Source organism: Loxodonta africana, chromosome 25, assembly GCF_030014295.1.
Source record: "Loxodonta africana isolate mLoxAfr1 chromosome 25, mLoxAfr1.hap2, whole genome shotgun sequence".
NCBI lineage: Eukaryota > Metazoa > Chordata > Mammalia > Proboscidea > Elephantidae > Loxodonta > Loxodonta africana.
Window position 1 is genome coordinate 31,288,106 of NC_087366.1, and position 12,095 is coordinate 31,300,200.

Consider the following 12,095-nt stretch of genomic DNA (forward strand, 5'->3'; position numbering starts at 1 on the left):
TCCTTCCTGAAGATTTTTTTCCAGTCTGTAGGTTGTCTTTTTTCCCTGCTGAAAATTTGCATTTCTGTCAAGTTCCCTGCTGAGAATTTGCACTTCCACCCCATATATACTGAATCAGAATCTACAGTTCAACAAGATCCCCAGGTGATTCTTATGTATAACTTCCTGGGAACAGCTTTTTACTCTTTAGATAAAGTCTTTTGATGAGCATAAGTATTTTTTATGAGGTCCCAGTTATCTAATTTGTCTTCTCCTGTCCTTGCATTTGTACTTTTTTTGATAATCTGTCTTACAAAAAATTAGGTCCCATAATTTTGTCCTATGTTTTCTTCCAAGAACTTTAGACTTTTAGCTCTAACATTTAGGTCTATGGTCCATTTTGAGTTAGTTTTTGTGTATGGTCCATTTTGAGTTTTTTGTTAATGGTGTGGATATGGGTCCTGTTTCATTTTTCTGTAAGTGGATATCCAATTTTGCCAACACCATTTGTTAAAGAGAGTATTCTTCCCCATTGAATAGACTTTGACCCGTTGTCGAAAATCAGTTGTTCATAGATGGATGAATTTATTTCTGGGTTCTCAATTCTGTTCCACTAGTCTATGTATCTGTTATTGAACCAGTACCAGGTCATTTTGATTACTGTACTTATTTATATAGTATATTTTGAGATCAGGGAGTGTGTGGCCTCCTACTTTGTTGTTCTTCAGTATTACTTTGGCTATTTGGGGCCTCCTTTCTTTCCATATAAAGATAGTGATTAGTTACTCCATTTCAGCAAAGAGTGCTGTTAGAATTTTGTTTGGGATTGCACTGTATCTATAGATCGCTTTGGGAAGTATTGACATTTTCACAATATTAAATCTTCCAATCCATGAGTACAGAATGTCTTTCCATTTATGTCTCTTGTAGTAGTGTTTTATAGTTTTCATTGTATAGTCTTTTACATTCCTGGTTATGTTTATTCCTAGATATTTATCGTTTTGGGGGATGTTGTAAATAGTATTGCTTTCTTGATTTCCTTTTCATATTTCTCCTTATTTTAGTCTAAAAGGACCCGACTGGTTTTCATGTGTTGGTCTTGGGCCCTGCTGTGTCGCTGAATTCTTCTATTAAACCCAGCAATTTTCTGTGGAATCTTTGGAATCTTCTATATATAGGCCAATGTCATCTGCGAATAGAGGTAGTTTTACTTCTTCCTTTCCAACTTGGATACGCTTTATTTCTCTTTCTTGCCTTATTGTTCTGGTTAGGACATCCAGTACAGTATTGAATAGGAGTAGTGACAGTGGGCATCCTTGTCCCTGTTCTCAAGGGGAAGGCTCTTAGTCTTTCTCTGTTAAGTGTAATGTTGGCTGTTGATTTTACATATATGCTCTTAAAAATGTTGAGACATTTCCCTTATGTTCCTATTTTGCTGAGAGTTTTTATCAGTAAAGGGTGTTGGATTTTATAAAGTGCCTTTTCTACATTGATTGAGATGATCATGTGATTCTTTGTTTTGTTTATGTGGTAAAGTGGATTGATTTTTCTAACATTGAACCACCCTTGTATTCCTGGCATGAATCGCACTTGGTCATGGTATATAATTTTCTTAATATGTTGTTGAATTCTGTTTGCTAGAACTTCGTTGAGGATTTCTAGATCTCTATTCATGAGGATTTGGTCTGTTCTTTTTTGTGGTGTCTTTATTTGGCTTTGGTATCAGGGTGATGCTGGCTTCATAGAATGAGTTAGGGAGTATTCCTTCCTCCTCTATGTTTTGGAAGAGTTTGAGTAGGATAGGTGTTACCTATTCTCTGAATGTTTGGAAAAATTCCCCAGTGAAACTACCTGGTCTGAGTTTTTGTTGTCGTTGGGAGTGTTTTGATGGCATCTGCAATCTCTTCTTTTGTTAGGGTCTGTTTACATTTTTACTTCTATTTACTAGTTTAGGTAGGTAGTTTTTTCCCAGGGATTTGTCCATTTCATCCAGTTTTCAAATCTTTTTTAGTATAGTTTTTCATAGTGTTGTGTTATGATCCTCTTTATTTCAGTTGGTTCTGTTATAATGTCCCCTATTTCATTCCTTTGTCCTTATAGCCAGTGGCTTGTGTGTTTTATTGATTCCTTTCAAAGAACCAACTACTGGTCTCATTAATTCTTTCTATTGTTTTGTTTTATTTTATTTCATTTATTTCTGCTCTGATCTTTATCATTTCCTTTCTTCTGGTAGCTTTGGGCTTCTTTTGCTCTTCCTTTTTTATTTGTTCAAGTTGTTGGGTTAAGTTACTGATTTCGGATCTTTCTTTTTTTAATGTAATCATTTATTGCTATGAAATTCCTTTGGAGCACTGCTTTTGCTGCATCCCAAAGGTTTTGGTATGTTGAGTCTAAGCATTTTTTTAATTTCATTTGATTTGTTTCATGACCCAATAGTTTTTTGTAGTGTGTTATTTAGTTTCCAAGAATTGATTTTTTTACCTCTTATTCTCCCTGTTGCTGATTTCTAGCTTCATTCACTATGGTCAGAGAAGATGCTGTGTTTGATCTCAATCTTTTTAAATTTATTGAGGTTTGTTTTGTGGTCTAAGATATGATCTGTTCTGGAGAATGATCCATGTGCAGTGGAAAAGAATGTGTATTGTGTTGCTGTTGGGTGGTGTGTTCTATATATGTCAGGTCCAACCGGTTAATAGTATTATTCAGGTCTTCTGTTTATTGATTTTCTTTCTAGAGTGGAATACTATCCATTGTTGAAAGAGGTGTATTAAAATCCTTCTGCCGTTACTGTAGATCTATCTGTTTAATTATGTTAGAGTTTGCTTTATAAATTTTGGAGCTTTGACGTTAGGTACATAAATATTTATAATTATTACATCTTGGTGAATTTACCCTTTTATCATTATATGATGTCCTTCTTTGTCTCTTATGATGAATTTTGTCTTAAAGTCTGTTTTGTCAGATGTTAACATTGCCACTTGTCATAGATCGAATTGTGCCCCCCTAAAATATCTGTTACTTGGTTAGGTCATGATTCCCTTGTATGATGGTATGATTGTCTACCATTTTATCATCTGATGTGATTTCCCTATGTGTTGTAAATCCTATCACTATGATGTAATAAAATGAATTAGCGGCAGTTTTATTGATGATGTCTACAAGATTAGATAGTGTCTTAAGCAAAGAAAGTAGCACTGGGTGCAGAGTGTATCCTTTGGACCTGAGGTTCCTGCGCTGAGATGCTCCCAGACCAAGGAAAGACTGAGGCATCACAACGACCTTCCTCCAGAGCCGACAGAGAGGAAGCCTTCCCCTGGAGCTGATACCTTGAATTTGGACTTGTAGCCTGCTAGACTGTGAGAGAATAAATTTCTCTTTGTTAAAGCCATCCACTTTTGGTATTTCTGTTATAGCAGCAGTAGATGACTGAGACACCACTCTTGTTCTCTTCTGTTTAGTTTTTTCCCCCCATCCTTTGACATTTAACCTGTTTATGTCTTTGTGCCTAAGGTGCGTCTCTTGTACACAGCCTATGGATGGGTCATGTTTTTTTATCCATTCTCTACTCTGTGTCTTGACTGGAGTGTTTAATCCATTTACATTCAGAGTGATTATTAATAGGGAAGGATTACTTCAGCCATTTTGTTATGTTAATTAGTTCTTTATTTTCTGTGCCGAGTTCTTTTTGTATATGGATTTTCTTTTCCTTTCATTTATTATTGTTGTTTTGTGTTTATTGAGTCTTCTGTTTCCCTTATTCTTTAATTGGGTAAGTAGATTTATCAATTTTCTTTTTAGTAACCATGAGGTTTGCATTTAACATCCTCCATTTAAAACATCTATTATATCTTGAAACCACCTAAACTTCCTCAGCACATGGAAATTCTATGTCTACACCATTCATTTCCCCTTTTGTTTTTATGTTGTCGCTGATTATAACTTTGTATCTCGGATGCTCTGAAATCTATTTTTAACTTTATTTTACTGTTAAATGTATTCAGGTGGCTGTTACATGTCTTTACTTTGAGTTGTTGTTTGATGGGGTGTCACAACTTTTTAAAGTCACTATATTCACACATCTTATCTATTGTTTTGACTCTCCCTCTCTCTAATCTCTAGCGTATACCCACTGAAATCTCAGTTATCTCTAGATCTGGCTGCTTCCCTTCCTACATGGAGTTGGACTAGGGCGTGAGTTAACCCCAAGAGCCTTGCTACCTCTGCTTCTTCCCTCCAATCCCTCCCTGGGTGACTCCATCCTAGCTATGTGCCAATTTCTATAACAGCTCTCTAGGACAGTTTTTTTTTTTTTTTTTTCAAATTGAGGGTTACAACCCATTCGTTGATTATGAATCCAATTCAGTGGGTCACACTCAAGTTAAAAAATAGAATATATCTGTTTTTCATACATAGTAAGGGTAAGCATGGTTTTTGTAAAACTTGTTTCAGTTGTGTCTGTGTTTGCATTGACATCTGGGTTGTGATGTAAATGTGTGTCACAGCCAGACAGGTTTGAAAGCACCCACTGTCGTCTAAAATATTACTAAGCTTTTAAGAAAGGTACCATTTATAATCTGTCACCTGTAAAATCACGTCATGCCTTAAAAAAAAAAAAAAATTGGGGAAGTTAATTATCACAAACTAAGGCAATCAAGAGTTCTGTTGAAGGTGTTCTTGTGTCAAAGGGAAGGAAGTACAGTAGGTGCCTCCAGGTGGGCTCATATAGTCTTTGAATGTAAAAGATGATCTTTCTCTGAATTCTCAAAGGACTTCTGGTTGAGTCCTACTCACTGTCCAGATCTCAGATCAAATGTTATTCCCCCAGAAAAGCCCTCCGGGACCCCCTTGGTCAGGATGCCTGTTAGATGCCTTCATAAAACCACACTTCTCACCATCAAAGCGCTTAGCTCAGTTTTTAATGACCCACTTATTAGTAGACTATTTGATTATTGTCTCTTTCTCCCACCTCCTAGACATGAGCTCCACGCAGGCAGGCAGCAGGACTGTTTGTGCTCGATTACATCTCCAGGATCCAGCACGATGCCCCTAGCCCTCACACACTCAGATTCTCCTCTCGCAGACTCACACAAAACAGGCTCTGATGCCTCCACTCAGGTCTGTACCAGCAGAGCCTCCTATAGAATTCAAATGAGCCAGCTTCAACATATAGTCAGCACCTTGGGCTGGAGCCAGAGACACTCTCAACCCTGATACAGAAGTCCAGTTCCACGGTTGGCTGGCGTTAGGCATCCTGCGGAGCCTTCTGCCATAATCATGCCTCATTTCAGAAAGGGGTGGTGTCTGATAGCACTGGGTGTGCAGGTAGGGAAGAGATTGAAGCTCCAAGAGCTCAGGGAGGCCCTGTCTCCTCGGCACTGCTCTGCCCCCACACAGACCCTTGCCCACCAAGGCTGAACTGGCCCACTTCTCACTGTCTGTGGTACTCCGGTGTGCACAGAAGTATAGATGGGGCATCTCCAGGGTGAAGGTCTCTTCTCTAGCCAGCTCGGCTATCACTGCTGGCTTCATAGTTTGGATTCCCTGTTGGTACATGGCAGTGAATAGTAGTCAGGCAGTAAAACACATGTGTTGAAGCCAGCTCATTTGAATTCTGTAGGAGGCGCTGCTGGTGTAGACCTTAGTGGAGGCTTCAAAGGCTGTTTTGTGTGAGTATGTGAGAAGAGAATCTGAGTGTTGTGAGGGGTAGGGGCTGAGTGCTCCTTAGCACAGTGGAGTGGTTCTTCTTCTCTGTTCCTGTGAATTTCTGAGCGTGAAGATAGGGAGAGGACCAATAAGTATTTTTAGGGTTGTCTTTGCATGGAAAACATGTTTCCAAAAGTCTGTTTTGGAAACATCTCATTTTAGGTAGGAGAAAATGCTAACATGTGTGCCGGCTGCATCGCCAGACCTCTGTTGGGGGAGCAGCAGCATCGCTGGAGCCAGGAAGTGCATGGGTTTTGGAACTCATTTTCCATTTGAGAGACTGGACCTCTGTGACCCAAGCATCATTGCCACGGCAACCAGCGGTGCTAAGATGGGGATTTTGACCTTGCAGGACCATTGCAACAAGAAGCGGATGAGCTTTTAGATAGAAAATTTACTGTACGGCCTCGAACAAGTTCTATGTAATAGAATCTGTTTCTTCGCCTCTGAAGTACAGAAAGAAGGATGACATTCTTTTGATGATATGCTGAGGGGTTCATGTTGGGAAAGCACATAGGTAGGAACACAAGTACACATGCTATAGTTATGACCATGTTGTTAACTAGAACCCCCAAGGTTTGGCCTGCTTCAGAAAAGCTGCTGCCTCTGCAAGGCTGTCTGACTTGTATGGCTGTTGAAGCCCTGCCTCACCTCTCACCTCTGGGGCTCTCACTGCCCAATACCTCCCACACTCTTCCTAGTAAAACCAGCCTCCTGGCTATTTCCCAAGAGCCTGAGCTCAGTCCCATCTCTTGGCCTTTGCACTACAGCTCCCCCTGCCTGAACGCTCTTCCCAGAGAGCTGTACGGCTCATGCCTTGCCTTTTGTCAGTCGCTACTAGAGGAGTCGTAACAGACCATCCATAGGAGAGGGTGTACTGGGATTCTCTGCCCCACGCAGCTTCATGTTTTCTCATAACACTTCTGACCGCTTGAAATTATATAAGCTTCCTGATAGCAGGGAGGCTACTATTGGTTTCTTTTCTCTTTTGAACGTGTTTTGTTCTCTGCTGTATATCCAGAACAGTGCCTGGCACATTCTAGGTGCTCACTAGATGCTTGCGTAATCAGTTTAATTTAATCCTCCGAAGAACCTTTTTTCTTTTCTTTCAAGGAGACTTAATTTCAGAGAATGAATACCTTGCCCCAGATCATAGATACCAAAAAACCAAATCAAACCTGTTGCTGTCGAATCAGCTCTGACTTGTAGCGACCCCACAGGTCAGAGTAGAACTGCCCCATAGAGTTTCTAAGGAGAGCCTGGTGCATTTGAACTGCCAGCCTTTTGGTTAGCAGCCGTAGCGCTTAACCACTGTGCCACCAGGGTTTCCAGATCATAGATAACAAGTGGCAAATGCTGATTTAAACCCAGGGTTGACACTAAGTTGTGAATTTTCTCTCTTGCCTTTTAGCTTATCTTTCCTTCCCTTTTTTTCCTCCTGTTTACAAGGACTGATGCCTTTGCTCATTTCTCTGGCTGTATGGCCCTTATACCGGGCTTGTCCAGCCTGACCAGCCCAGCAGTGGGCTCTCCTCTGGTTTCCGTTCCACCTACTGACAGTGCCCGACTCCAGCTCCCCAGTTTCAAACTTCCCAGTGCAATGTGGTATTCCTGGAGAGCTATGCTCTTGACATTTCAAAGTGGCAACTGCTAATCTGAGAAGTGGATTCAGTGACAGGGCCTGGCTTCTTCCCCACCTGGGAGGAGAAAGGGTGAGGAGCTGTGTCCCAGGGAATGGCAGTGACCCACTGGGCATGCCAGGCACCTCTGAGACCCATGTACTCTTCATTCTCCCCCTTATAGGATCAGGCGCAGCAGCAGCTTCCAGAAGTTTCCCTAAGGAAGTCTCCTCAGAGGAGTGTTTTGATATCCTTTTCTCTGGGGGTGTTATTCACATTGCTCTTTTTAGGTGCTATCAGGTCAGTTCTGACTCAGTAGCAGCCCTGTGTACAACAGAATCAAACACTGCCTAGTCCTGTGCCATCTTTGCAATCCTTGTTATGCTTGAACCCATTGTTGGAGCCACTGTGTCAGTCCATCTTGTTGAGGGTTTTCCTCTTTTTCTCTGACCCCCTGCTTTAGCAAGCATGATGTCCTTCTCCAGGGACTGGTCCCTTCTGATAACATGTTCAGAGTATGTGAGACAAAATCTTGCCATCCTTGCTTCTAATGAGCATTCTGGCAGTACTTCTCCCAAGACAGATTTGTTTGTCCTTCTGGCAGTCCATGGTGTATTCAGTATTCTTTGCCAACACCGTAATTCAAAGGCATCAATTCTTCTTTGGTCTTCCTTATTCATTGTCCAGCCTTTACATGCATATGAGGTGTTTGAAAACACTAAGGCTTAGGTCAGGTGCACCTTAGTCCTTAAAGTGACATCTTTGCTTTTCAACACTTTAAAGAGGTCTTTTGCAGCAGATTTGTCCAGTGCAATGCGTCTTTTGATTTCTTGACTGCTGCTTCCATTGGTGTTGATTGTGGACTCAAGCAAAATGAAATCCTTGACAACTTCAGTCTTTTCTCTGTTTATCATGATGTTGCTTTTTGGTCCAGTTATGAGGATTTTTGTTCTGTTTATGTTGAGGTATAATGCATACTGAAGTCTGTGGTCTTTGATCTTAATCAGTAAGTGCTTCAAGTCCTCTTCACTTTAAGTAAGCGGGGTTGTGTCATCTGTAACGCAGGTTGTTAATGAGTCTTCCTTCAATCCTGATGCCCCCTTCTTCTTCATATAGTCCACCTCCTATGATTGTTTGCTCAGCAGAGAGATTGAATAAGTATGATGAAAGGATACAATCCTGACACACACCTTTCTTGTCTTTAAACCACGTAGTACACTTGTTCTGTTGGAACGACCGTTACACTCATATACCAACATTTATTTTTACGTTACCTGATATTTTCTTACAGGATGATGTACCCAGCGTTTAACTTATACACCATCTTTTTCACCATACTTGAGATGCTTTTTGACAGTACCATAATCCCTGGGAAGGTGGGACAAAGCAGATAAGGGCTCATTTATTATAAACTGAGAATGGTGCCATAATTATGGATAGCTTGACTGGCAGAGAATTTCATTCATTGGACAGATATTTGTGCTCCAAAGCCTTTAATTTTCAAGTTGCAAACTGTAAGCATTTAGTTTTCTACTGTCAGACATAATAATTTAAGCTAGTTTATTGACTAAAATTGCCTTAAGAAGAAGTCCTAGGCACTCTTTCTTGGGTTAGTACTGTATTGTTGCAGTCTCTGTACTGGGAAATCTTAGTCTCATTTTCTCCTTTGTTCCACAACCTCTGCTTTTCTTCCTTTAGGAAAAGTTCGGTGGCAGGACTTTAACCAGGAAGCTTACGTTGGAGTAACAATGGTCCGATCTGGGCAGGACCCCTACGCCCGGAACAAGTTCAACCAGGTGGAAAGTGATAAGTTGCGAATGGACAGAAACGTTCCTGACACCAGACATGATCAGTAAGTATACTACTGAGTATTGGCCAGTGGCCATGTTTGCATGTGCACAAGCCAGTAGCTTCTGCTGAGACACTAGATTTTTTCTGTTTTTCTTGAAAACTTAACATGTGTTCTATCTCTACAGTGTGGTAAAACTGGGAAAAATTCTCAGGCATGTGCAGTGGAAACTTACCCCTCGGAAGTGAAAGGACCACATTAAATCTGGTTCTAGTCTTCAATTTTATAGGGCAGTATATAGAGTCTGTGGGTTACTGGGCCAGAGCACAGTAGTCAAAAAGAGAACATTGTGCTATTTGCTTCATATTTACTGATCATTTGCTGTATTTGAAATCCAGTCATTAAATTTCCATTGTTCACAGTCTCAGTGGAAAGAAAAAAATCTAAACTCATCTGTATTGGGACAGGTTAAATTGGAAATGTTCTAAAGACTAGAAAGGGGAAAGAAATAAGTTAGCAGGGGCTAGATGTCAAATTAGGCAGAAACATAGGAGACAGGAAAACAAGTTGACATTTGACCACACTGTTGGCTCTGAGAGACTCTGTTCTGTGCCCTTCTTTTGATTCTTTAAAGATCTTGGACCTGGGCGTTGAGAGGACCCCATGGTTTATCAAGCTTGGCCCCAGGTGTCTCCAAACATTTTAGTGTATTTGTTGCCAGTTATCAGAAGAGTGAGGTTTACAACCTGATTGTCATCCTATACCATTAAGCCTTGCTGGTAAGAGTCTTTGATTTGGAGGGTGTTCAAATTGGAATTCTTCGTGGATTTATCTTGTTTTAGATTATAAAAAAAAAATAAGAAACCGCATTTTGAGGACTATGTCTTTCTGCTCAGTTACTATAGTCATTTCATTTAACATTGATGACATGTCTGTTGTGGGTTAGGCTCTGTGCTCGGTCTTGGGAGTCAACACCAAGAAGACCGAGCCCATTGGGTGGGTAGATGACACGTGCATCAACAAGTAAGAGCACCGTGGGGCTTGGACTACTCAGAGTCAGGGTATTGGGGCGCCCAGGAGTGGTCAGCAGGGCAAGCAGGTCAGGAAAAGTCAGGGAGGGGTAAGTCTTGGGTGAGATAATTCCAGGAAGAGGGAAAGTGGAAAGGCTTCCAGAGAACCCGCACAGTATCTGCTTTCAATAGATGCATGTTTCAGCAACTGAAAAGGAAGGAGAACTCAGCTGAAAAGACACAAAAGGCCAACTAAGTCACATGCCTTGTTTTATACGTTAGTGGCATAAATTGAGAGAGGAATTTTCTTTCCTGCTGTCAGGGAGCTTTACTAACAGAGTAGGCACCAGTTAACTGCCAGATGCTCTCCTTCCTTAAGAGTTTTTTTTGGGTTCTAGTCAGCCGTTCACCTGTAAAGAGCTCATGATCAAGAAGTACATTTGGCCCTTTATTTTATATTTGCAGGTTCTGCATCTGCCTATCCAAGCAACCGTAGATCTGAAATACAAGCAGTCCCCTGTTATCCACAGTTTTGCTTTCTGCCGTTTTCCTCAACCATGGTCCCAGGCTTGATGGAGCCATTGCCTCTGGCGTGCACCTGTTTGGAGGTGGTCTGCCGAGATCCGGCTCCCCACAGTCCTCAGACCTGTACTTCCTATCCTCCCTTTTTTGAGGGCACGTCAGCTAAGCCACTGTCCATGGGTGGGAGGGAGTGTGTGCCCGGATGAGGCCTTAGCATGGGATCAGGCATGGAGGTGGGGCTGGGTTCTTGGGCTTAAGGCATTTTCTGTAAGGAATTTGAACGTCCGCGGATTTTGGTGTCCACAGGGATCGGATACCGAGGGACATCTGTATATAATTTTACAGTTCTTTAATATAGGGAAAGAGTGTGTATCTGTAAAATGTTTTTAATATACTATATATAATTGATATGTAAATGTACATATTGTAGATAATATTAAGAGTTTCATTGTTTTTCTAAATCTAGTCTAGAAGATTATCGTATTGTTTTTTGTCGTTCATTCATTGTTTCTTAAACATAGTTTTACTCAGTCCTTACGCATTTGTTTTGGTTAATGTCATAATGATTAGTGTTAAATGACCAACCAGTTGCCTTGAGTTGACTGACTCATGGCGACCCCACATGTGTCAAAGTAGAGCTGTGCTCCATAGAATTTTCAGTGGCTGACTTTTTGGAAGTAAATTGCTAGGCCTTTCTTCTGAGGTACCGCTGGGTGGACCTGGACCACCAACCTTTCAGTTAGCAGCCAAGCATGTTAATCGTTTGCACCACCCAGGAACCCCAAACTGTTAAATACTGTATCTAAAATAGGAGTTACTAACGTGGGACCAGGAGGCCTTGGGTGGCGAAAACAGGTAAGCACTTGGTCGATAACTGAAAGGTTGGAGGTTCAAGTCTACCCAGACGCACCTTGGAAGAAAGCCCTGGCAATTTACTTCTAAAAAGTCAGCCATTGAAAACCCTGTGGGTCACAGTTCTACTCTGACACATACAGGGGTGCCATATGTCAGACTCGATAGCAGCAAATGGTTTGGGTTTTTTTTTAAATTGGGACCAAGGACACCTAGGGAGGCATGAGTACTTCGGGACTCTGAGAAAACCCTGAAGCTGTGGGCAAGGTTTTAGGTTTGTGTGCGCACGTTTCTGGGACGGGCTGTCCACGATGTTTCTCGTGAGTTCCCAGATGCATCGCCACCACAGCTCACGTGACCCTCACAGTACTTTAAGCTGAACGCTAATGTGATCCTCATTTTACAGAGAGGGAACTGAGGCACCAGAAACTTTTGTAACTTGCCCAGACAGGTTTAATAGAGCTTCTTAACGGAGCTTGGCCTAAAGTCAGGTAAGTGTTTAAAGTTCTAGCTAAAAATTTTTAACTGGTAACTTGAACCATTACTTGGAGTTAAATCTCTATGAAATGGTGTGAGTTTAATTTCAGTGTTTGGTTTAAGAGCTAGTTTTCCCACTAAGGT

The 12,095-nt window shown here is 41.3% G+C and overlaps 1 protein-coding gene across 1 annotated transcript in view; it reads left to right on the forward strand.

The window, feature by feature from the left end:
* Positions 1-12,095, forward strand: part of GALNT2 (polypeptide N-acetylgalactosaminyltransferase 2) — a 269,895-nt gene that overhangs the window by 148,698 nt on the left and 109,102 nt on the right. The window contains exon 3 of the mRNA XM_003410890.4: positions 9,000-9,153. Within this exon, the coding sequence (XP_003410938.1) occupies positions 9,000-9,153 (154 nt within the window). The remainder of the gene's footprint in view (positions 1-8,999; positions 9,154-12,095) is intronic.